Source organism: Pipistrellus kuhlii, unplaced genomic scaffold, assembly GCF_014108245.1.
Source record: "Pipistrellus kuhlii isolate mPipKuh1 unplaced genomic scaffold, mPipKuh1.p scaffold_m20_p_12, whole genome shotgun sequence".
Lineage (NCBI taxonomy): Eukaryota > Metazoa > Chordata > Mammalia > Chiroptera > Vespertilionidae > Pipistrellus > Pipistrellus kuhlii.
In genome coordinates, this window is record NW_023425427.1 from 7,095,886 (window position 1) to 7,121,074 (window position 25,189).

Consider the following 25,189-nt stretch of genomic DNA (forward strand, 5'->3'; position numbering starts at 1 on the left):
GACTGCCCCCTTTCTGCCACCTCATTTTGGAAACATTCTTCTGGGATAAAGCTGTTATATGCTTTAAAAAGTAATTCTCTTTTATTCTAGATGAAAGAACGAGCAATCCAAACACTGGGATATTTTCCAGTTGGGGATGGAGATTTTCCTCATCAGAAACTCCTCTTGCAAGGTCTGATGGATTCTGTGGAGGTATTTATATTGCTTTCTGATTACTAGTCATTCAAATAAAAGGCATGCTGTGAGATTTTAAATTAAGCTTTTATTTATTTACTCACCAAGTACTTATTGAGTGCCAGCCTTGGGCTCATCACGATGGTTGGCGAACATAGCATTGACTAACTCACTTATGTGGGAAAGTCCTTTTCTCATCATTTTTGAGTAAAGCATGTGCAGTGTAAGTAGGAGGGGAAATCTACCCAGTCGCTTAGATGTGGAGGGTGGATGCTACCCTTCCAGTTGCTCTCGCGTCTGATGACTTAGCTCTGTCCTCCAGTGTAGTGAGGACCTGCCACTTGACAGCTGCTGGCCCAGTGTGATGAGGGTCTAAGTGCAGCCCTATCTGGCCCCTGACCCAGCTTCAGTTCTTGTCACTCACTCACATTTTTGTACACTAGCCTCTGCGTCCTTTGCTCTTAGCTGTTTAAAGACCCATACTTCGCCAAAACCGGTTTGGCTCAATGGTAGAGCATCGGTCTGCAGACTGAAAGGTCCCAGGTTCGATTCCGGTCAAGGGCATGTACATTGGTTGTGGGCACATCCCCAGTAGAGGGTGTGCAGGAAGCAGCTGGTCGGTGTTTCTCTCTCATTGACGTTTCTAACTCTCCCTCTCCCTTCCTCTCTGTAAAAAAATCAATAAAATATATTTAAAAAAAAAAATAAAGACCCATACTTCCCTCTTTCTTGGGTTGTTACTGTGCCCCTTGAAAAACCTGCCCTAACCCTTCAAGCTAGAGTACATAGCTTCTTTATCTATGCTGTCATGACCCTCCCTTTTTCTTCTTCTATATATATTATTGATTTTTTTTACAGAGAGGAAGGGAAAGGGACAGAAAGCCAGAAACATCGATGAGAGAAAAACATCAACCAGCTGCCTCCTGCACACCTCTTACCAGGGATGTGCCCACAATCAATGAACATGCCCTTGACCGCAATCGAACTTGGGACCCTTCAGTCCACAGGCTGACACTCTATCCACTGAGCCACACAAGTTTCTGCTTCATTCTTCTTCATAGCATTTATCACAGTGTCTAATTGCCCACGAGACTGAAGGCAAAGTTTGTTTTATTCCTCATTATAAAACAACACAAAAGTAGAGAGATAACATAATGAGTGCCTGTGTGCCTATTTTTATTTCTTTTATTTATTTCTTTATTACTGGATTATTTAAGGCATTATAGATAGCTTATCATTCATAAATGGAGTTTTAAGGGTTTTGTTTTTGTTTGTAATGCCAACTTTGTTGTTATTAACAATCGGAATCATGTAGAAAATAGGCCCATTAAACGCACCCCTAATATAGGATTCTCTGTGTTGAAGTATCTTTTTCTCAGTTTAGAGTTGCCAAGAGAAGCTTTTGTCCAGGGAAGCTGGGTTGGAAGCCCTTAAAATCCCCTTTTCTCAGAATAGGAAGCACGTGATACCAGCATTTGACATCTCATTTGGTTGATTGAGCTTAGGAATGGCTAAATTTTTGTCATAGGTATGCTTTGTAAAGCTCTCTACAAAGGTCAGCATTCCCATTTCCCTCCTACTATCTGTTCTTTATTATTTTATTTCTTCATTTTTCCATTTCTTTCAATTCATGGTACACAGTGCCAAAGGGAACTGAGATCCAGTTCTGTGCTGAGTTAGTGACTTGTAATCATGCCAAAATTTCAAAATCAAATTTAAAAAATTGGGCATCGCGGTTGCTTCCCCTCTCTAGACGCTCAGCAAGGAAAAAATGATATAAAAGTGGCCATCAGGTGGATCCCAACAACCGGTGCAAATGTCAGCAGGACGGATTCGGATCTCATGCCAGCAAGGGCATTCCACCGCCTGCTTGGAGGGCCCATCTGCCGATGGTGTCCCAGCCCTCCCTGTCTCCTTTCCACCAGGGTTGGGAACCAGATGCAAGGCTCATGGATGGTGAGCGCTGCTTCCTCCAATCAGGACTGACTGGGCGTGAGCCCATGGCAGACACGGGCGAGGGGCAGGATGAGTGGGAGCTGCAGGCAGGAGTGGCAGGCAGAGTTGAACTGCCAGTTTCAGCACAATCTCTGCAGGCCATGTCGAGGGACTCCGCTCATGCACGAATTCGTGCACTGGGCCTCTAGTATTACATATAAGGCAGTTGAGGCTCAGTTTAAATAAGAGTAGGAAGCTGGTGAGAGACAGAACTAGAATTTGCACTGAGACCTGTGTGGTTTCTAAGTCCATGCCCTTCCCCCAAGGTTAAGGATATCATGCTTATGAAGATTAAAAAATCACTGTGTCATGGTTCCCTACAGAGGGTGAGGAGAGGAGTGCAACATGGACTTAGTAAAAGATCTCCAAGTCATCTTACCTTCTCCATTCCTTCACTACACCTCACTTTTGAACTACCTGTGTAGGCTGAAAGCAGTCCAGGCAAAAGAGGGAAACAATATTCAGTAGCCTTTCCATAAAATGAATGCTACTGGGAAATGTTTTCTCTGATTCATGGCATTTGCTTCCTTCTTTGCAGGCCAAGCAGATTGAACTTCAGTTCACTATCGGTGAGGCCATTACCAGTGCTGCGATAGGAACCAACTCCGTGGCTGCCCGGGATGCCTGGCTGGTGACCGAGGAAGAGTACTCCCCTCCTGCTGGTACTAAATCTCCAGCTAATTGATCTGTAATCCCCAAGTAACCCTTTTCTGTTCTCTTTGTCCACATTTGAAGCAAAAGAAAAATTTATACATTCAATCTTTAACTCTTCTTTACATACTTATATCTGTTTTAGTTTGGTTCTGTCAAGAGAAAAAGTTGGTTAAAGGAGAGTGAGCATATCATGAATGAGAACTTCCCTTTTTAGTCCTTTCTCAAGCAGGCAGGGCCTTAGCTATGGGAACCTTCAAATTTGTGCTTTTTTCATGATGATTGGTGTATTATGCCAATTTTACAAGTGTAGGCATAACAGTTTCCCAATGATGTATCCCCTAACCCTTTATCACATAATGAGGCTTCAGTGTCTTCTGCTCAACCTCCAGCTGCCTCTGTGCTATAAGAATGGAATTATTACTCACGCTGGGGAAGGCTGTGGAAGATACATTTTTGTAGAGGTGGTGGGAGGGAGTAGGGAAAATTGCCTCACTGGCTCTTGTTCCTCCACATTCCTCCTGATCTGTGTTGGAATGTCCCACCTCACCTGAAGGACAGATCTAGAAGACAGTTGGATGCATGAGTATGGAATGTTGAAGAGTTCTAGGTTGGAAATCTGGGAGGATCATGCAGAGATAGTAGTTAAGACCATGAACTTCAGTGTAATCTCCAAGGGAGTGAGTAGAAAAGAGAAGTTCAACAAATGAGCTCTGGGTTCTCCACAGAGTTTCAGATTTGGGTAGTGTATAGTAAACCAGGGAAGAACAAGTGGAAAGGAGCACTCTGAAAAGGCACCCTGGAAGAGAAGTAAAGAAAATCTATGATCAGAGGTGTGGTGGGGTGGGATGGGGATCAACTGGGGCATCTATACTGCTGATAAGTTCAGATGAGAAGCAAGAAGTCATCATTGAAGTTAGCAACAGGACGGTAATGGTTGACTTTTACGAGTAATTTCTGTGGATTGGGGAAGATAAAAGACTGATTTTTGAGTGGTTTCAGGAAAAAAATAAGAGAAATATAGAGATGAGTGTAGATAACTATTTTGAAATGTTTAAACGTAAAGCAGTGGTTCTCGACTAGAAGAGGGAGCTTTTGCCGTTTGGAAATGTCCAGGCACCTGAGAGGGTCAGTGGGGCTGGTCTCCAGTAGGTGGAGGTCCCGGATGCTGTTAAACCTTACAGTGCGCAGGACCGTGCCCACAACAAACTATCCCACCCCCAGGGACAGTAGTGTAGAGGCTGAGGGACCCTGAGGAAATAAAGGAAAGGAGATAAGTAGCAGAATAGCTGGAGAGGAAAGTGAAGTCAAAAGAGATTGGTTTGTGTGTGAGTTTTTATTTATTTTTTATTTTTTTAAAATATATTTTATTGATTTTATACAGAGAGGAAGGGAGAGAGATAGCAAGTTAGAAACATCGATGAGAGAGAGTCATCGATCAGCTGCCTCTTGCACACCCCCTACTGGGGATATGCCCGCAACCAAGGTACATGCCCTTGACCGGAATCGAACCTGGGACCCTTCAGTCCCCAAGCCGACGCTCTATCCATTGAGCCAAACCGGTCCCGGCTGTGTGTGTTTTTAGATGGGGATGGGAAAGATATACTAGAGAAAGAAAAAGTGCTGAGACCAGGGAGACTGGGGATACTTTTTTTCTAAATACTTTTTTTAAAGAGAAGTTTTAGGTTCACAACAAAATTTATAGGAAGGTACAGAGGTTTCCCATTTACCCTCTGCATCTACACATACAGAGCTTCCTCCATTATGGGGATACTTTTTCATTCTAAGGGACTAAACCTGAGTACCTTTGAAAGGTTATTTAGTTTATGCTAGGTGTGACATGAATGATTATCAGTTTCTTCAGCAGTTTATTTAAACACTGTAGTCATGTAAATTTTAATATTTCAGGATTGCTTTATTGAATAAATGTTAATTAAAATTTAATTTTCTTAGGAAACTCTGTTTGGTTATTTTGATTTTTTTCATCATTCTTTGTTTTCCCCCAGGAGCCAAAGTGAACGATGTGGTTCCCTGGGTGTTGGATGTGATTTTAAATAAACATATCACCAGCCCCAATCCACATGTGAGGCAGGCAGCCTGCATCTGGCTCCTGTCGCTTGTGAGGAAGCTGAGTACCCATAAAGAAGTGAAGGTAAGCCATGCTATAAATGTGATCAGCTCTACTGGTGAAACTGCTGTGAAATCTTAATAATTGAAGGGTGGTAGGAAGGAAAGTGTATGAAGGTGAGGCAATCTGAGGTAAGAACCATTAACTGATAACAGATATTTTGAAATAAACGGTACCTGAAGGAATGAAGGATGGCAGCTGATACATATTGGCTGGAAGATGGTTCTAAATGGGAAGGCATACAGCCAGAGTGGTGAGGATGCGGAGGCTCGGACTGTGTGCATTAGACTATCTGTAGAGCATTGTAGGGCTTGTGACTGCCTTGGGTCCTCAGGTCTTCCAGGTGTTGTGTATCCTGAGAGGAAGATTCTTGTTCTCCTATAAAGGAAGAGTTTCACTTTTCTCAGTGCCTCTTTTCTTCTTTCAGTCTCATCTTAAAGAAATTCAGAGCGCATTTGTGTCCGTTTTGTCAGAAAATGATGGTAGGTTATTGGTAAATATTTGATTTCCAAACATCATTAAACTTATATTTCAAATTTTGAAAAAAAAATCTATTAATTAAATAGGGGTACAGGAAACTTGATTCTTATTTACTTATTTTCTAATTAAATCATGTTCTTAAGTTTTGCATTTAAAAATGAAGCTGAGGCCATCTTTAACATTAGCCCTTCTACTAAATAATAGCTTTCTTCTGCTTCTGATTCCTTTCTTCTTTATGATCTAGGCCAGGAGAGAGCGAATAGTAGCTTCACTTTATAACTTGTTTTAAACATATGGTCTTGTTTTGACTTTTCATTAAAAACAATTGGATGTGGGTGTGTTGGAATTCCACAAGGTGTCAACCTCTCACGTGTGCGACGTGGGTCCAATGATCCTGTCACTCTGCTCTGTACACTGAAGCCCAGCAATCTGGACTTGGTTTGTGGGTTGGATCTACTGTGAATGTAGTCCTCAGTACAGGGACTTTTGGGGGCATGTCCACTGAGGTAATTTAGTACATGTTTAGTAAAATAGGCAGACTGATTTTAGTCTCATATCTTTACTTTGATATCCCTTTGGATTAATGCTACAAATTTTTAAAAATTTCAACTTGATTGCCAGTAGACAAATTTTTCTTAAAGCAATATTATTTTGTCTGACTTTTGTGTAGAACTTAGCCAAGATGTTGCTTCAAAAGGCCTTGGGTTGGTGTATGAACTGGGCAATGAACAAGATCAACAGGAACTGGTTTCTACACTTGTAGAAACACTTATGACTGGCAAAAGGTACAGTGAACTTGAAAATTTCGGGTTTGAACATATGAGACAAGTTTTGCACATACTAAGAATATGCAGTGGAAGAAGGAAATTTCAACTTTTTATATTGATGTTAATAAGTCTTTTCTAAACTAAAAGTCAGTGATTGCTATGCTGTGGATAGCAGCATAATTACTGTCTAGAAAGTAAACTATACTACTACTTGGAAGCATGCCAGTAGGTCAGATTTTGAAAAATGAATGATCTCAGGATAATCATTGGGTTACAAAATCACTATAATTATTGTTGGCTAAATGAAAACGAAGACGTGGCAAGGAAGTTTGCACATTGCTCAGAGTCTGATCTATGAAGAGTATGAGAGAGGATATCCTTCTCATAATTTAATTGGATGATGCTTTTTGTTGTTTTCCTTGTAAGGGTAGTTTTGTTTTTTTAAAAATATATATATTTTAATGATTTTTTACAGAGAGGAAGAGAGAAAGATAGAAAGTTAGAAACATCGACGAGAGAGAGACATCGATCAGCTGCCTCCTGCACACCCCCTACTGGGGATGTGCCTGCAACCAAGGTACATGCACTTGACAGGAATCGAACCTGGGACCTTGCAGTCTGCAGGCCGACGCTCTATCCACTGAGCCAAACCGATTTCTGCGGAAGGGTAGTTTTTATTTTTATTTATTTTTAAACATTTTTATTAATTTTTTACAGAGAGAGATAGAGAGTTAGAAACATTGATGAGAGAGAAACATCGATCAGCTGCCTCCTGCACACTCTTTACTGGGGATGTGCCCACAACCAAGGTATTTGCCCTTGACCAGAATCACACCTGGGAGCCTTCAGTCCGCAGGCTGACGCTCTATCCACTGAGCCATACCAGTTAGGGCAGGAATGGTAGTTTCTAATGTAAGACAGCATTTAATTCAGTGTATTTATATGGGATGCTTTTTTATATTGGGGCTTATTTATTTATTCTAGACTTTATAAAATTCTCTGGCTGATGGAAAGGAGTAGTCAACAAGTCATCTTGTACTTGGTAGTTAGTTGACAGGGAATTTTATCAGTTTGGGAATGAAATGTATCAATTAGCTGAATGCTGGTATGAAAAATTTGAGTCTAATTTAAATTTTAATGTTGTTTTGGTTTAGAATTAAACATGAAGTTTCTGGAGAGACAGTGGTATTTCAAGGAGGAGGTCTTGGCAAAACACCTGATGGGTAAGTGTCCAATCCATAGATCAGTCCTGTAGACATCTTTAGTTTAGTAAATAGAACACTCATGAAATTTATTTCCATCCTTCTAGACAATGTTGTGTTAGTGGAAGGAGAAAACTGTTATGGAAAACGTCTAATATTGTAGGTTGCGTTTCCTGGAAACCATCTCTGAGATGGAGATTTGTATGCTGGAGGTTTATTGAAGAATGTCTGAGGTCATCACCAGGGAGGGGGGGAGAGAGGAAGCTGGATAGGGCCAGCACTGAAGCAGATATTGACCTCACCAGGAGCTCTGGAGCTGGTGTTGGGTGGCCCTTTAGACATTTCCTGCTTTGAGGAGCCAGGCCTCCACAACCCTTCAATGAGCCTGACCTTGGAACCAGGAAGTTCTGTCAGCTCCCAACCAGTGAATCCTGGACGGAGAGGGAAATCTGGCTGCATAGTTGGGGATCCACTGCACCTCATTTGTGGGGGGAGGCTTGGGACTGGGAGGACTCGACTTGGTTGATGTCTTGAAGTCTACCAACTTAGCATTTCAAATAATTCCTAGAGCCCTCCCTTTCTTTTCTTATGCTATTTCCATTGTGGTTAGACTGTTGCTTTTCCTCTAAAAATGCTCAGGGAAAATTGCAGATTTGGCTGTGTGCTGCCTGCAGCATTAGAAAGCAGCATTGGCTCTTCTTGAGGTGATCCCTTAGCTCATTGTTTTCACGTGGAGAGTTGTTTCCATTTACTTACTCTCCCTGGGTTATTAAAAAACACTTGCTTTTCACAAAGTAACACAAGTGATCAGGTATTTGAGCAAATATTATTTGTTCAGAGGAAAATTAACAAGACTCAAGAAGTTATTACCAAGGCTGGGTGCTCTAGCTAGAAAAGACTCCAGGGAAGATGGGAGTTATCTTCAAGCCAGTGTTATGATGGTGAGAGAGATTCACGCACAATATAATTAAGGGTCACCGAGCTGCCTCCAGAGCTGGTGAGAGCTCTACCTCCATGAGAGCTGCAGGGGTATTGAGGTCATTTACCAGGCATTGGTGATATTGGGTTAGGTATAAAGATATTGTTTACAGTCTAGTTCTCTGCCCTCTGCAATGATGAGGTAATCCAATACATGATTTTAAGATGTCCTGGTAATACTAGTAATGTAATTTTCATTAAGTCAGAGATAGAGCAATACATTATTACATACTTTCTGTTTGTTTTCAAGCCAGGGCCTCTCTACTTACAAGGAGCTTTGTTCTCTGGCCAGTGATCTTAGTCAGCCAGACCTGGTGTATAAATTTATGAATTTGGCAAACCATCATGCAATGTGGAACTCAAGGAAGGTAAGTTACTATCACTGGACAGTTTTTATTTTTTATTTTCCTCCGATGCCAAATCTGTTACATTGGTGGGCAGTGGCAATTGATATTCAGGGTATTTTGTAAAAGTCTGTGATTAGAGAAAGCCAGACCACCACATGGCTGCTGTTACTGATTGGTAAAGCTGGGACACCCAATAAAGTCAGGCTCAATTCAGGGGCAAGTTTGGGAGGGAGAATTTTGTGATCTTAGATTGACTATGTTAATATTTTACTGCAGCAGGTGTATCTGACCCACTTCATCTTATTTTTTCAGGGTGCTGCTTTTGGTTTTAATGTAATTGCTACCAAAGCTGGAGAACAGCTGGCTCCTTTTCTGCCTCAGCTAGTTCCTCGTCTCTATCGTTACCAGTTTGATCCCAACCTTGGCATCAGACAGGCCATGACAAGTATTTGGAATGCATTGGTTACTGACAAAACAACGGCAAGTATCTCTGATCTCTTGACTAAGATTATGTACAGGATTTGAACCTAGTGCCCATCTTCCTTTCTTACTTTGTGTATTTATTTGTTGAAACAAATAAAATTTATTTTATTTCTTGCTTGCTTTCTCTTTCAAAGTATTGAATATACTCATGGCAACATTTATTGAAGTTTCAAAAATGGAAATAATCTAAGTGTCCACTGGGTAGCTGGGTAAAAAAATGAAAGAATATTCACACAAGTGAAATACTATATGTCCATAGGTTCTGTTGATGCAATGGAGAACAGGCCATGGTTCCCACTTTCAGGGAGTTGACTTAGTTGAGAAGATAGACAAGGAAGCAGGCAATAATTACTATTTGTGATTTTTCTCTCTTAGTTTTCTATCATCTGGCTTCTTCTCATATCCTATTTTACTCCTAGGTATTGGGACTTCTCCACTCCAGACTTGCCTCTGAGTACCTTTTACTCTCAGCTTTATCATTCTAGATGAGCTCATTAGTTTAAGGGCATTTATTGTGATAGTTCTCAATCCTATATTTTTGGCCCAGACAAGACTTCTGCTCCTGGCTTGCATATCTAACTGCTGCTTGACATCTTAACTTGGGTGTTATTTCACGATACCTTAAACATAGCAAGACTAGAATAGGGCTTGGGAAAAACAGTGTTCCACCCTGGCTGATGTGGCTCAGTTGGGAAAGGTTGCCTGTTTGATTTCCTGTCAGGGCACATACCCAGGTTTCAGGTTTGATCCCTGGTCAGGGTGCTAAGGGGAGGAAACCAATCGGTTTTTTTCTTTTTCTTTCTCCCTCTCCCTTTCTCTCTTTATAAAAATCAACGAAAACATTTTAAAAAACAACAACATAGAAAAACAACCTTCCCTATCTGTTTTCAGTGTTCATCCATTTATCCAAGCCAGGAAACTTGCTGTCATCCTTAATTTTGTCTGTCTTATCCAATCCTCATTTAAATCCAGTGGCACATTCTATTAATTCTGCTTCTAGAGTGTTCCTTGAATCCATTCTCTTCTTTATTTTGCCTTTTGAACAGGTTGTTATCTTTCTTTTTGCCTTCCTTCACTTGATTATCATTAGTAAAAGTGATTTTTAAAGAAATGCAAATTGGATGGTGCCATTTTGGGTTAAAATCCTTTAGTGGCTTCATGGTCCACTTTCAGTAAATTCCATGGTCCTTATTATAGTCCCTGCACATGATGTGGCCCTTTCCTCTCCCTTCAGTCTGATAATAGTTGAGTGTGTTCCTTTTTATGGTGGTAGGTACTTAGGGGTCAGCTCTAAGGATTGATGAGTTTCATTTGCTCTGAGATTATTTGGTACCATTGGATCAGTTAAGATCGAATATGCCAGTTGGCTTTATAGATCTGAGTTCAGAGCATGAGGCCCAAGCTCTGAGTGAGTATCATCTTTGTATGAGTGAAAGTGAAGCCACAAGTGTGGATGAGATCCCTCTGGAGGATGCTTAGAGAAGTAGACATTGAGAAATATCTTTTTGTTAAATCTTGGGTAAACTATTCACTTCTCTTGGATATAAGTGAAGATAACAAAACTTCTACAAGAGTGGAGATAGAGAAGCTGTAAGGTTTGAGGTTCTCTGGATGAGCACAAAATTGGTCTGCCATTAGTTTGTATTACCAAATTGATGTGTATATCAAAACAAAACAGGCTTAAGAAATTAAATTCATCTTTGATTCTGAGTATTTGTAACACTTCTTTATGTGCTAGACTCTGTGCAAAGTACCAGGGACACAAAGACAACTGAGACACTGTCCCTGCCTCACGGTGTCAGTGTGATGGAGCAGTACAGTTAGGAGGACTGATTTGTGCTTGAGAAGGCACTGTGGGAACACAGAAGTAGAGTAAGTAGGCCAATCTTTTCTGTGAAAGTGATGTCCTTTGAATCTTGAAGGACAGGTTGTGAGTTAAGCAAGTATGTGCCAAGAACTGGAAATGAGGCTAAATATGAGTTATTGACATTAGATGGGTCACAGAGGGTTTTATATTCATGTCCAGGTGATTGGACTTTATTCTCATGCACTAAGGAAATAAGATTAAGTTTGCATTTTAAAAGGCTCAGTCCAACAGCTTTTAGTAACTGAAGTGGGGAAAGAATTATAGGCTGAGAGGCCTAAAGTCAACTTAGGCTGTTACATACAGAAACATGGACAGGCCTGGCAGGTCTAGTTCAGTGGTTGAGCATCGACCTTTGAATCTGGAGGTCATGGTTCCTTTTCCAGTCAGGGTACATACCTGAGTTGTGGCTTGATCTTCAGTAGGGGGCACAGGAGCCAGCTGATCCATTATTCTCTCTCATTATTGATATCTCTCTCTCTCTCTCTCTCTCTCTCTCTCTCTTTCTCTCTCTCTCTCTCTCTCTCTCTCTCTTTATCTATCTATCTATCTATCTATCTCTATCTCTATCTCTCTCTCTCTCCTCTCCCCCCTGAAATAAAAAAAAAAAATGTATTTAAAAAACAACAACATTGTAGGTGGTTTAGAGATGAATAATTTGATTATTGATAGATTTCACTTTTTTTTTCTTTTTTTCTTTTTTCTTTCCTTAGGTGGATAAGTATTTGAAGGAAATTCTTGAAGATTTGATAAAGAACCTTACTAGCAGCATGTGGCGAGTTCGAGAATCCAGGTACAATTTTTTGAAATAACAAGACTAGTTAAATGCAATTGAATTTTCTCTTGATGTTTCCAAGTTTTATTCTTTGGGCCAGAGGAGTAAATTAAAGCTTCTTAAAAATACATTTCTGGTTGGGTTAGGCAGTTATTGTTATTTGACTATTTAACTCTAGTCAGTGGTTTTCCTAAGATGTCTTAGTTTTTTTTTAATAAGTATGAAATTAAAGAAGTAGTAGATTACTTGTTAAATTGGTAGACATCAAGATATATTTATATACTCTCATGTCTTTGTTAGGGAGGATTTATGTACACATGTTAATTTATATTTATTAAGTGCCTACTATATGCTTGGCAGAGTGCTAAGTACACTGGTAAGTAAAAAATGATGTATCATGTTAAAAGAGATTGTATTATAGTTGTGGGAAACAGACATTGAATGACTGTAAATGCCATAGTCTGTGCTATATTTAAGTCATCAAAGAGAAACTAGTCAGTAATTGCTGACTTGAGGTGGGGTAGAGTGAGGACTAGAAATATAGGCAGAATGCATATTCTTTTTTGATACGAATGTTTCAGAGTAAAATATTGAGCTTTCTTGATCATGCATTTGAAACAAAATTGTTTATTTTCAGCTGTTTAGCTCTGAATGACTTACTAAGAGGAAGACCCCTAGATGACATCATTGATAAACTTCCAGAAATTTGGGAAACTCTTTTTAGAGTACAAGATGACATAAAGGTAAAATCTCCATTTATTTATAGAATAGCTTAAACTGAAATTATTAAAATATGTATAGTTACATATTTAAAAATTCAATATCCAGAAAATTTTTTAAAGACTGCAAGTTCTTCCCAAAGTTTCAGTCTTGATGTGTCTATGAATTTGCAAGGTTGAGTATCTTTAGATCTAAATTTATTGACTTTTTAAAAAACATAGCCATTGCTTGAGCTTCTTTTAATAGAGATCTCATATGCTATTGATTAGGGACAAATAAGAGTTTAGAAGTGATCCAGAATAACTCTACTTTGGTAAGTTTCATAAATTGGATCAGCTATTCCCAAATAGCATGATCAGTTCCTATGCATTTTTCCTGAGAAATTTAAATTTTAGATATATTGATATTTTGCCATTAAAACTAGGCATTTCAGCCTGGCTTGTGTGTCTCATTGGTGGAGCTTTGAGCCATGACCCAGGAGGTCATTGTTCGATTCTTGGTCACATGCCTGGGTTGTGGGCTCAATCCCCAGTAGAGGGCATGCAGGAGGCAGGAGATATATTAAAAGTCTCTTAGAATCCTCATAGAGATCTTCATGTTTGTTTTTATAATGTATTTAGTTTCTAAACTGTTATATTTAACAGCTGTCTTGTTGTAAAGTCAAATAGGTCATACTTAATTTTAAAAAAAAAGTATATATGGCATGGAAATTTGTTTCTTGATGGGCAAAGATCCTAACAAGGCACTTTTTTTTTTTTTTTTTTTTTTTTGCCTAGAATTGAAGTAGGACTTTTCCCACTAACCTGTGTAGACCTAGAGGCAGTTATTATGCACTGTGGAAGGAAACTAACTTTTATGATGCCAAACCTTTCTCTTTTTTTAGGAATCTGTACGAAAAGCAGCAGAACTAGCTCTGAAAACACTGAGCAAGGTGAGAACTCTTATTTTATATGGGGGGAGAAATGGGGCAGGGTTCTAGTGACTTAGTAGAACCATGATAATGACTCATTTTTTACCATACAAAATGACATTTAGTTGCAATGTAGTTGGCATCATGTTATAGTTCACTGGTTCTTACAATGAATGTGAAGCTGGGTGCTATTACACTAGAACACCTATTAGGATATCTCGCTAGACTTTTTAAATGGTGAGCTTTTTTTTGGTCTTTATATAAAGTCTGACTTTTATTTGACCGTGAAGAGCAAGGTACTCATTTAGATTAAGCAACATCTGTCTTTTCTCTTTATTATTGCTGTGTTTATATGTCAACCTGCCTTTCATTTTTATGAGATTGACAAGCTCTTTGAAACTAGTTTCCCACTTGAACTTGATTTTGTGGCATATCAGAGATTAATTCATTGTAGGTCATGTTGTTAAATATTTTCTTATAAATTTTCTCATTTTATCTTTAGTAGTTTCCTATTTCACAAATTGAAAGACCAAAGCTTAGAAAATAAAGTACATTACCAAATTTTCCGTTTAGTTATTGCAGACAGAGGGCTCCATCCCAGTTCTCATTCTTCTGTTTCTTTCTGTAGTGTCATAGACAGTGGATTCACTCATCCTTTTCTATGGATGTGGGAAGTAGGAAGTGTTGGGTGAGAGGTCAGTTTCACTAATTTTCATACTCTTTGTGTGTGAGGTTTGTGTGAAAATGTGTGACCCTGCCAAAGGAGCAGCTGGCCAGAGAACCATCGCTGCCCTTCTGCCTTGCCTTCTGGACAAAGGAATGATGAGTCCTGTGACAGAAGTTCGAGCCCTCAGGTGTGAATCAGCTGATGAAATGAATATACTGGGTTTACTTAGTTCTGTGAATGTTTTGATTTTAAAGTGTGGAAAGTGAAATTAGGAAAACCCAAGGTAACCCAAGAAAGAGCATTTATTAAAAAGCCTAGAATATATTTGCAAAATATGTTTATACTTGCTTTTAACTTTCATTTTGCCATTTGGCCTCAACCTTGAGAAGAGTGTTTTGTTTTTTTTTATAATATATATTTTATTGATTTCGTACAGAGAGGAAGGGAGAGAGATAGAGAGTTAGAAACATCGATGAAAGAGAGTCATCGATCAGCTGCCTCTTGCACACCCCCTACTGGGGATGTGCCCGCAACCAAGGTACATGCCCTTGACCGGGATCGAACCCGGGATCCTTCAGTCCCCAAGCCGACGCTCTATCCGCTGAGCCAAACCTGTTTCGGTGAGAAGAGTGTTTTTTTTTTAAAAAAAAAACTTTCATTGACCTTTGTGCCAGCAAGCGCATTTTCCTGTTAGACCATGAGTCCTTGGGAGCTTGTTTGCTATCTAGTAATATTACAGAGCTTACTAGTTTTAAAATAAACTTTACCACTTACAGTAATTAAATATTAAAAGAATACACTCACAGTTTGATCCATATGGTCATTTTATAATAAGTTGAAATGAGCAGAATGATTCTAGTTTGTATTTTTTAAATTTGTTTTTAAACTAGAATACTATTGTATTTAGGAACTTTATTCCATTTTTATTTCACTCTTAAAACTGATAATACCAACAGTATTTCATAGTTGAGGAGGCAAAGTCTTTTAGGAGTGATAAAATTAGTACGTCATCATTTTGCTGTCCTCAGTAAAATAATCTAGGTATTGATTTTTTGTGGCTTCTAAATCCACTGGTAAAAGGTTGATGGGGAACTTTGTAATAGATGGTTCAGTCTAACCAAACTGGAATCCACCGTCACTCTTAACAGCATACGCAAGGAGCAGACGTGTGCCTTCTGATGTGCTGGGACAGGACACATACACCACCACCCATGAGAGATTCTGTTTTTAAAAAATTGAACCTACAGATGTGTGTAAGAGACAGAGGAACATGTTTAGTGACACCATCAGGATACAGTCAACAGCTGATAAGAATTAAGAGAATGTCCATGTGCCTTCTCAGGTGGCTCTCTACAGAGGACAAATAAATTATTAGAAACAAAGAAGGGAGGTCACTGTTAAAAAGATTAAAGAACTGTAGCGAATTGCCACGTGTGGATGGGCCCTGGATTCGATTTCAATGAACTTAAAACACAGCTGTGAAACAGGAGTTTGAATATTAGGTGATATGAAAAAAATTATTAATATTTTGAGTGTGAGTTGCTGTTTTGATTATGATAAAGTGTCCTTGCCTGTTTGTGATACATACTGAAGTTTAGTTAGAGAATATGCTTCAAAATAATACAATGGTAAGGGAAAGAGTATGTCTGTGTGTATTATAGTAGAGATATAAGTGAAGTAAAGATTGCCAATTGTTGAACTGTGTGGAGAATACCTAGAATTTAACTTAAAATTTGCTCTATTTTCATATATGTGTGAAAATGTGTATAATACAAAGTAAAAACAAAAAATAGTGCTTAAGACCAGGCTCTATAACCAACTGAGTATATTCTTAAATGTAATACACTGCAAACATCCCCATGATTAAATTTGTAGGCTTATTGTTAGTATTGTAAAAAGGACTATGTTTTCTTGTGTCTGTAGCATTAACACTCTTGTGAAGATAAGCAAAAGTGCAGGAGCCATGTTGAAACCACATGCACCAAAACTCATCCCAGCTCTGCTAGAATCCTTAAGTGTATTGGAACCCCAGGTTCTCAATTATTTGAGTCTCCGGGCTACAGAACAAGAAAAGGTGAGTTGACGACACAGGCATTTAGGTAAGTGCCACGAGAGAAGAGCCCTGTGAAGGCGCTGGGCCCATTGTCCTTAGACACTGCAGGCCTTGCATGGTGCTTTGATCACTCCTGATGCAGCTCACTTACTGTAGCCACAGGGATGCCCTTTTACAGGGTGGGTAGGGAAAGGACTTATATACAGTTTTGTGAGTCAGATGAAAATGACACTTCCATCCAAAAAAATGCATTAACGTTTATATAACACAGTTTTTGTCACTTTGTTTATTTTTTTAGAGGTTGGGTCTATACTCTCAGAATCCTTTTATGGATCACTCACTTCTACCCTATAAGTAAAGAGAATTTGTATCTAGACTTCGGCATAATCTAAAATCACTCTGCTTTTCAGATATACTGAGATTTTTTTTTTAAAATATATTTTATTGATTTTTCACAGAGAGGAAGAGAGAGGGATAGAGAGTTAGAAACATCTATGAGAGAGAATCATCGATCAGCTGCCTCTTGCACACCCCCTACTGGGGATGTGCCCGCAACCAAGGTACATGCCCTTGACCGGAATCGAACCCGGGACCTCTCAGTCTGCAGGCTGACGCTCTATCCACTGAACCAAACCGGTCCCAGCTGAGATTTTTAAAAATTAGCATTTTTAAATATTACAGATTAAACATATTATGAAAAATGAAAACTATACAAAGAGTATAAAGTAATTCCCTGGGAGTCCTCTTTCCCCTATGAGCACAATATTATTTCCTGAAGAGTACCCACTGTCAGCAGTTTCCTGTGTCTTAAAATTCTTTTGTAGTCATAGGTTATAAAACGAAACAAACATACTAATCTTCAAATAGAATCAGACTATGAATGTTGTTCTGCAGCTTGCTTTTTGTAATTAATAAAATATCATGTTTATGTATATAGATCTATTACATTCTTTTTAATTAATGCCTAGTATTCTATAATGAGATGATTTTGAATTTTTGTAGGGGAGATTTTGTGGCATCAAACGTTATGAATGTTCTATTTCCTCCATATCTTAAAGCCAACATTGAATGATATCAACCCAATAAGCAAGAATTATTGTTCTAATTTACACTTTCTTGTTATTAGTATTGTCCATTTTCTTTTCATACTATATTAGCTATTTTTATTTTTTCTATGAATTGTATGTTTCTATTCCATACCTATTTTTGTACTTGACTTATTTATTTTTTACATTTGTCTTTATTTATTAGGACAGAGTGCCATGTAGGTTTTAAATGTTTTTTCTCAGTTGACTATTAGATTTTTAATTTGCCTATGCTATGTAATAACTTACTGTCTTTTCCCTGGGTCTCTAATATTGCTGTTTCTTCTCCATTCTTTTATCAGTAGTCTTGCCCCTTCCCAACCTTAGAGGTGTTGAGAATTAGGAAATGTAAATTCTATTCCAGACTTTGCAGCTCTGGGCAAGTCACTGCCTTATTTTTCTTTTTTTATTATGTCTGGATAGTGTTAAACCTTTACTATAGCATAGCTATTAGACTAAAATGCCATTGTAAATGAGAAGGCTTTTTATAAAGTTCAAGCAATAAATGTATGAATTTTCTTATTGCTTAGATACATTTTTTTTAAAAAAAACCTTAGTTGGAAATTTACTTAGTCTGTTCCTTTATTTAGTGGATGGAGAACTTGAGGCTCCGGAAGGCTGGATGACTTGCTCAGAGCCTTACTATGTTAATTTCTGAGGGCAGTTAATGTCTAAATATTGTCTGAATTTCTCACCTGTAGTGAGATGCTGCCTCTACAGGTAAATGGTTGAATGTAGGTCAAAAGGACTTAGAATTGGACTTACGTTTGACTTTGTTATATATATATTATTTTCTCAAAAGATTCTTCAATTTGGCATAAAGCCCTTTTCTGGGAGTGTATAGATTCTTCTTAGTTAATTGAATGTGCTAAGTGATTTCAGTTTCTGTTTTTTAGGCTGCGATGGATAGTGCTCGACTCAGTGCTGCCAAATCCTCTCCCATGATGGAAACAATCAACATGGTCAGTGCCTAATGTAATGAGAAAGTTTAAGTGTGTTTGCTTACCCTAGAGTGTAATTGTTCAAAGTTTCTAGGTTACATTAAATGAAATAGAAATTTAAGGGAGAGTCAAACAGCTATTGTGACTTCAGTTTTTTCTTAATATAGTTCTTTCTTCTTTTGTATTACTAAATGGAATAAATGATTTTCAAATACTAGAATCCATTAGTCCAGAGTTGTGTTATAGGAGAACAATATATTAATATTAAAATATTTCTGTATAGATCTAAGTATCCTTTGGCCTACTTAGCAAGATTCAGATTTTTAAAAATATATATATTTTATTGATTTTTTACAGAGAGGAAGGGAGAGAGATAGAGAGCTAGAAACGTCGATGAGAGAGAAACATCGACCAGCTGCCTCTTGCACACCCCCTACCGGGGATGTGCCCGCAACCACTGTACATGCCCTTGACCAGAATCAAACCTGGGACCTTTCAGTCCGCAGACCAACGCTCTACCACTGAGCCAAACCGGCTTCGGCAAGATTCAGATTTTTGTCTCTGCCTTAGCATTGTCTTTGGGAATCCTGGGGCACTGTAGGCAGGACATGATCAGTGAAGCAGGCAGCATAAAGGCAGGGGAAGACACCTGAGCAGTATTGGTAGGTTTTTGTTCTTTTTAGTCATAGGAAGGGATTTGCAAAAAAGAACTGCTTAGCACTTAGTTCTGAGTACCTGGACTCGCAGATTAGAAGTCGCTGAAGTCACTGAAGTTGTCTCTGTTGTGCATACCTGGAATGGTTAACCCAGAGCTCATGAACAACTAGAAATAATTTTGCTAAGCAGATCACAAACCTGGACAGAAGGAGGAGATTTTTTTTGTGGTTTACTAGGAGACCAAAGTTTAGTCTAAGGATGTTATTTCTTAGTTGAATTATTGGGAGGGAAAGAAAACTTAGAGAAATAGGAATGGTTAGCAAACACCTTATAGATGTGCTCATTAATAGTAGAATATACTTCATTGCATATAAAAATATATAGTGTGGCAAATCTGCTAAAAAATCAACTTTAATGAGATGGGTTGGTAGGGCAGACCCACTGAAGACCAGCTTTAATGTAAGTCCTTACACTGAACATGGCTGATAAAGGAAGAAGGCCCAGCAGGATCCTTTTTTGTTGGATAATTGTTATCGATTCTCTCGTTTAGAAAAATCAGCATTTTTCATGGTTTCTGTTTCATTTGTAATGTTGAAGCACTGAATGGTTTTTGTTTATAGTACATTGATGGTTTTAACTTTGAAATTGGAGCAAAATCAAAGTAGCAATATTTCTACTTCATGTCAAATCCAGTGGGTACTGGATTTGATTGACATGGGCAGTTTTTAATTGAAGGTGTGATATGGGCTTTATTTTCTAAGGTTAACTTTATATTTATTCTTTTCCAAAAGTGCCTGCAATATCTCGATGTGTCGGTGCTGGGAGAGCTAGTTCCTAGATTATGTGAACTGATCAGAAGTGGTGTAGGTCTTGGAACTAAGGTACGTAAGTGTATTTTTCACAAGAGTAATTCTCATTTGTTTAGGCCACAAAAATATAATAGCCACATGTTTGAAATTCATATTTTTATAAAACCCAATATTTCAGGTTAACCAGTTTGTTTTTATGGTTGCCTTAATAAATTAAGACATGTAACTAATTTAGGAAATGACATGTGATTTAATATTGTCCTTTTTAGTGGAGTCATTTCTGTCCTTTGGTTGCTATGTACATGCCCTCTAGGTTCCCATTCATTATCACTTATTAATGGAAATGCTCATCCATTAATAAGTTATCAGGCATGGTTGTTTTTAGGTGGTGATTAGCATTTTTCACAGCACTCAGCAGGTATTTGGATAGGAAAATGTCTTTCCAGGATTTTTCAAGGATCAGACCTTATCCCTACACTCTAAAAACAAACAAGTCACTTTTTTTTTTCCTCCTGACAAAATTAACACTTGCTTGCCTTTTAAAAACTTTTGTATTTATAGATCAGAGGCAAGTTAAAATTTGTCCTAAGGTTACCACCCAGAGATGATTGCTGTGAATATTTCCAAGTGTTTCCTTCCAGGCGCTTTTTCGTGCATGTGTCTTCCACAGCGTCTTCTTTAATGGCCATATGATATTCTGCTGTGTGGCTGTCACATCACTTATTCATTCATTTATTTATTTGTACATCATTTATTTTAATACATAAAGGAACATCTGGTTTGTTTTCAGCTTTTTTGACATTAAACAAAGCATGTTATGAATGTCTTGGGACACATGTGAAGCTATTTCTTTTGGTTAAATTTCTAGAACTGGAAATGTTAGAACAAGGATGGACAAGATGACATATGTTGCCCTCCCAAAATATTGAATCAGTTTTCTTTCTTTTTTTGGGGGAAAAAAAAGAGTTTTTTTTTTTATTGATTTTTAGAGAGAGAGGAAGGGAGACAAGGATAGAGAGAGAGACATCAATGAGAGAGAAACATCAATTGGCTACCTCTTGCAATCTCCTACTGGGATCGAGCCCGCAACCTGGGCATATTCCTTGTTCGGGAATTGAACTGTTGACCTCCTGGTGCATGGAATGATGCTCAATCAATTGAGCCACACTGGCCAGGGCCAGTTTTCTTTCTTAATTGCAGTGTATGAGAGCACCCATTTTCCTCCTGGAGGTTTTGAAAAAAAAATCTCTGCATGGCTAATTTAAAATAAAAGTTTTCCTCTTTCCAGATTGATTCTTGGAGGGGCTGTTAGACTTTGTATACTTTATTTTTAAATCTTCGACACCCACCTAAAACAAAGGGTTTCAGAGCGCCGTGACCATCAAATTTAGACCTTTGCCTTTGTAACCCTGTAGGGAGGCTGTGCCAGTGTCATTGTGTCATTAACTACTCAGTGTCCCCAGGACCTAACACCTTACTCAGGTGAGTTTGTCAAAACTGTGTGTAGTGATATTTTTCTATGGCCATGTCTTGTGTGACAAGATTAAAAAAAAATAATAATAATTATTATTCTGACATGCTTATGATCCTGGATGCTTTTTCTCCCTCTTCCTTTATCTCTTTGTTTGCAGGAGTAAAGGATGATCAATTTTAGCAAGTTTTATAAGTGTTTGATTATTTCTCAGTGGTAAAAGAAGGTGGAAGTATCTGTCATCCTGTAGGATTTGTTTTCTGTATAGCTCATTTTATGTCAGCAATTTTCTCTTCTTATTGATACATTGGCTTTAGGTGGGCCTAATGAACTTTTTGTGCCTAGCTTTCATTTTTTTCAACTTTCTTCACAATATTTCAGACATAGATTAATTTTAAATTTTATAGCAGGCAAATGGACAGTACAAATATAACATACAGGGGCTCTAAACTACCCTCTAAATCAGGTATTAATTGCAGGATTAGATTTGTTTTGGTTCTGGGGACAGAGCAAACCATTTGGTCAACCAAGTGCCAAATTTTTCTTCTTTATTTCTGATAGGTAAACTTATGAGTGCTCTGCTTAGTGGCCTGACAGATCGGAACAGTGTAATTCAGAAATCCTGTGCATTTGCCATGGGCCATTTAGTTCGGGTGAGTTAAATTTCTTGCTCAGTTAAGTGATTATACTTAGATAATTATACAGCATGACAGTATTGTTTCTTTTTTTCAGACCTCACGGGATAGCAGCACAGAGAAACTCCTGCAGAAGCTCAATAGCTGGTACATGGAGAAAGATGGTACCTTTTAAATATTTATATTATTTTAAGTTTAGATGTAAACAACCTAATCTGGTTTTATGTGCTTTGCTAGGAACATTTCTTATTGATTTTACTGTGGTCCATATTGAGCAATAGTCTGTTTAGATTAGTTACCCTTAAAAACAGTATCATAAGGATTGTGTGTTTTTCCTGCTTCTCTTCAGAACCCATCTACAAGACCTCTTGTGCTTTGACTATTCATGCTATTGGACGCTACAGCCCTGATGTATTGAAGAACCATGCCAAAGAAGTTCTGCCTTTGGCATTTCTAGGCATGCATGAGATTTCTGACGAGGAGAAATCAGAAAAGGAAGAGTGTAACTTATGGACTGAAGTGTGGCAGGAGAATGTACCTGGTAAGTAAACAGTACCTAAGACTTAAACCTATTTTTTAAAAATACAGCTGGAGTTTTTACTCACATTTTTTATTCATAAACTCCTGTAGCTGCTTTCCCAGGACCTTAATAGCATGTGTCCCGTTTGCTTTTGAGCCTGTATCCCAGTTGCTGAGTTCTCAAGGTTGACGCTCAGAGCTCTCCTCTTTCCTCTCTCATTGCTGCCCCTGTGTGAGAGTAGAAATGTTGCCCCAACAGAGTAGTTTTACTTACTTTAATTGAGAGTGAAGACTGATTTTATGTTGCCTTAGAGCATTATTTAGAGTAGTGCTTCTCAAACCCTCTCCCTTTTTTTTTTAACCTGGATCTGTGCATATAAATGGAATGAGGACTATTGGCATGATGCCCTCATGTACATACCCATGTACATGAAGTCCTGCAGTCACAACACCACCTGCTTTCTCTCCCTATTACAGAGTGGCATGATGTAACCATTGAGAATCACTGCTTTAGACTGTGGTCACTGACTATCTTTTCAGACTTAGGAAAGAAAAAGCAGTAATTAAAAAAAAAATTTTTTTTCCACTTAAAAGTTGCTTTAATTTTGCTGTTTGTAACCTAGGTTCCTTTGGTGGCATTCGGTTATACCTGCAGGAGTTGATTGCTATTACCCAGAAGGCTTTACAGTCTCAGTCCTGGAAAATGAAAGCCCAGGGTGCAATTGCCATGGCATCAATTGCAAAACAAACCAGCTCCCTGGTACCTCCGTATCTGGGAATGATACTGACAGCACTGCTGCAAGGTCTCGCAGGAAGAACATGGGCAGGAAAGGTAAAGGAACCACTCACGCCCTGTTAAACCCGAGGTCTCCTTAAAGATGATGACTTCTCTTTCATTTCTCACAAAAATTAGAATCTGGTTTTGTGAGACATCAGATGGATTGTTTTTGTGAATCAGAATTTCAAAGTGCAACCCACGTGTCCTGAATACTGCATAGTGATGCTGGAGATTGATTTTTACTTATCTTGTTCAGCTTTTTAAGATAAGTCTTAAACATGACCTCATGCACAGATCAGGGTTGAGCATATGTGAAACTGAGTAGCAAGGCAGGCTGTCCAAACCTGGATCGGAGGATGCTCATCTCTGGGCCTATGAATTAGTAACGGTCATTTTTTGCACAAGGGCGGTTGTAGGATACAGTGAACACTCAGCGGGGAAAATGAGATTGTGGCACCATGAAACAATCTACTTGATGCTGTAAATGTCAGTGGTGGCCAGTGCAGTACCACAGAAGAAGAGTTGGACTAAGAGCAGATTAGTTCTAACTCCGTGGTCCACATTTCTGCCTGTGTGACCTTGGGCAAGTCAGCTCTCCAGGCTTTATGAAATGGAGAGAAAGACAGTTATTCTGCATCTGTGGGTGTACTTATTAAACAGTAAGAGCCTAAAGATAAGAAGACTCTGGTTATTTTTTGTTGTCATAATTATGAAATTGTAGTCATGGTGCAAAGAATGTAAATGACACATGTGCTTAATAGCACCCTCATTTTTCAACCCCTTAGGAAGAACTGCTGAAAGCCATTGCCTGTGTGGTGACAGCTTGTAGGTAAGTGTTCTGTTAGTGAAGATGCCATTTCTTAAACTGAAGCCGAGAGTGGCGGCCTTTATTAATGGTTGTAATGCTTTTGTATGGGTCCTGTAGCGAAGAGCTGGAAAAGCCTGTGCCTAATCAGCCCAGCACAAATGAAATTATCCAAGCTGTTCTCAAGGAGTGCTGCAAAGAGAACCCCAAATACAAAATTGTAGCAATCAGCTGTGCAGCAGATGTCTTGAAGGCCACCAAAGAAGACAGATTCCAGGAGTTTTCTGACATTGTCATACCTCTCATCAAGAAGGTAATGACCACCTGTACCTTCTCAACTATCTGGTTTCTACTTCAAAAATTAAAAAGATTTGTTCTGTGTTCTGTTTGCATATTTTATTTTAGGATCAGTGTAGCTACAATTAGCAGAAAATCATTGCCCTCATGGTCCATGGTGTAGCTACATTCCAGACAGGTGATGGCAAAGCTGAAGAAAGAATGACAGATCAAAGTAGGCATGTCAGTGCTTTCTTAAGGAGAGTTCCTGGAAATGCTGCCTGGCATTTTCACTTCTGTCCTGTTGGCCAGTACTTAGCTGAAACCTGGCTGCAGATGCATTCTCGGTATCCATTAGTTCTCCATGGGAGAAGGGGACAGGGATTAGCTTTATTTTATTTATTTAAAAAAAAAATATATATATATATTTTATTTCGGAGAGAAAGGGAGAGGGAAAGAGAGAGAGAGAAGCATCAATGATGAAAGAGAATCATTGATTGGCTGCCTCCTGAATGTCCCCCACTGGGGATAGAGCCAGCAACCCAGGCATATGCCCTTGCCTGGAATCGAACCTGGGACCCTTCAGTTCACAGGCTGACCCTCTAACCACTGAGCCAAACCAGCCAGGGCTGGTTAGCTTTATTTTTAAAACAAAGCAGAAAGATGAGCTTATCGCAGGGGTTTCGACCTGCAAGCCAAGAAACTCTAGGCTACAGGAGTGGATATTGGAATGAATGGTCTCTATCATACAGGGTGGAGCAAAACTGGATTTCCAGTTGTTCATATGGAAAGTAATACAATAATTAGTAAGTGCTAATATAAGAATAATCTCTCTGTTTTGTGTACTCACAACTGTAAACATATTTCTGCCCCACCCTGTGGTTAAAATAAGCTTTGCCTTTGAACTTGTGCAGAAGCCACCCCAGCCATGCTAGAATGAAGATAGAGAGTTGAATATATTACTGTTAATGGCCTCTGCCATATATTGGGGGGTGGGGGGGAGTGCACAGAGTTTGATC

The 25,189-nt window shown here is 38.8% G+C and overlaps 1 protein-coding gene across 12 annotated transcripts in view; it reads left to right on the plus strand.

Annotated features, from left to right (window-relative positions):
• Nucleotides 1-25,189, plus strand: part of ECPAS (Ecm29 proteasome adaptor and scaffold) — a 93,112-nt gene that overhangs the window by 58,715 nt on the left and 9,208 nt on the right. For 11 of the 12 annotated variants that reach the window (XR_004987067.2, XM_036432998.2, XM_036432996.2 and 8 more), the window contains 22 exons: nucleotides 91-192; nucleotides 2,708-2,831; nucleotides 4,827-4,972; nucleotides 5,376-5,430; nucleotides 6,099-6,213; nucleotides 7,350-7,418; nucleotides 8,626-8,743; nucleotides 9,035-9,202; nucleotides 11,783-11,862; nucleotides 12,482-12,587; nucleotides 13,448-13,495; nucleotides 14,207-14,328; nucleotides 16,065-16,215; nucleotides 18,176-18,241; nucleotides 19,669-19,758; nucleotides 21,102-21,168; nucleotides 21,719-21,810; nucleotides 21,890-21,956; nucleotides 22,142-22,333; nucleotides 22,935-23,143; nucleotides 23,875-23,918; nucleotides 24,015-24,207. Coding sequence is in view for 11 of the 12 variants with exons in the window: in XM_036432998.2 (XP_036288891.1) it covers nucleotides 91-192; nucleotides 2,708-2,831; nucleotides 4,827-4,972; nucleotides 5,376-5,430; nucleotides 6,099-6,213; nucleotides 7,350-7,418; nucleotides 8,626-8,743; nucleotides 9,035-9,202; nucleotides 11,783-11,862; nucleotides 12,482-12,587; nucleotides 13,448-13,495; nucleotides 14,207-14,328; nucleotides 16,065-16,215; nucleotides 18,176-18,241; nucleotides 19,669-19,758; nucleotides 21,102-21,168; nucleotides 21,719-21,810; nucleotides 21,890-21,956; nucleotides 22,142-22,333; nucleotides 22,935-23,143; nucleotides 23,875-23,918; nucleotides 24,015-24,207 (2,424 nt within the window). In the remaining variant the exon portion in view is untranslated. The remainder of the gene's footprint in view (nucleotides 1-90; nucleotides 193-2,707; nucleotides 2,832-4,826; nucleotides 4,973-5,375; nucleotides 5,431-6,098; nucleotides 6,214-7,349; nucleotides 7,419-8,625; nucleotides 8,744-9,034; nucleotides 9,203-11,782; nucleotides 11,863-12,481; nucleotides 12,588-13,447; nucleotides 13,496-14,206; nucleotides 14,329-16,064; nucleotides 16,216-18,175; nucleotides 18,242-19,668; nucleotides 19,759-21,101; nucleotides 21,169-21,718; nucleotides 21,811-21,889; nucleotides 21,957-22,141; nucleotides 22,334-22,934; nucleotides 23,144-23,874; nucleotides 23,919-24,014; nucleotides 24,208-25,189) is intronic. The other variant, XM_036433004.2, reaches the window with a different exon arrangement.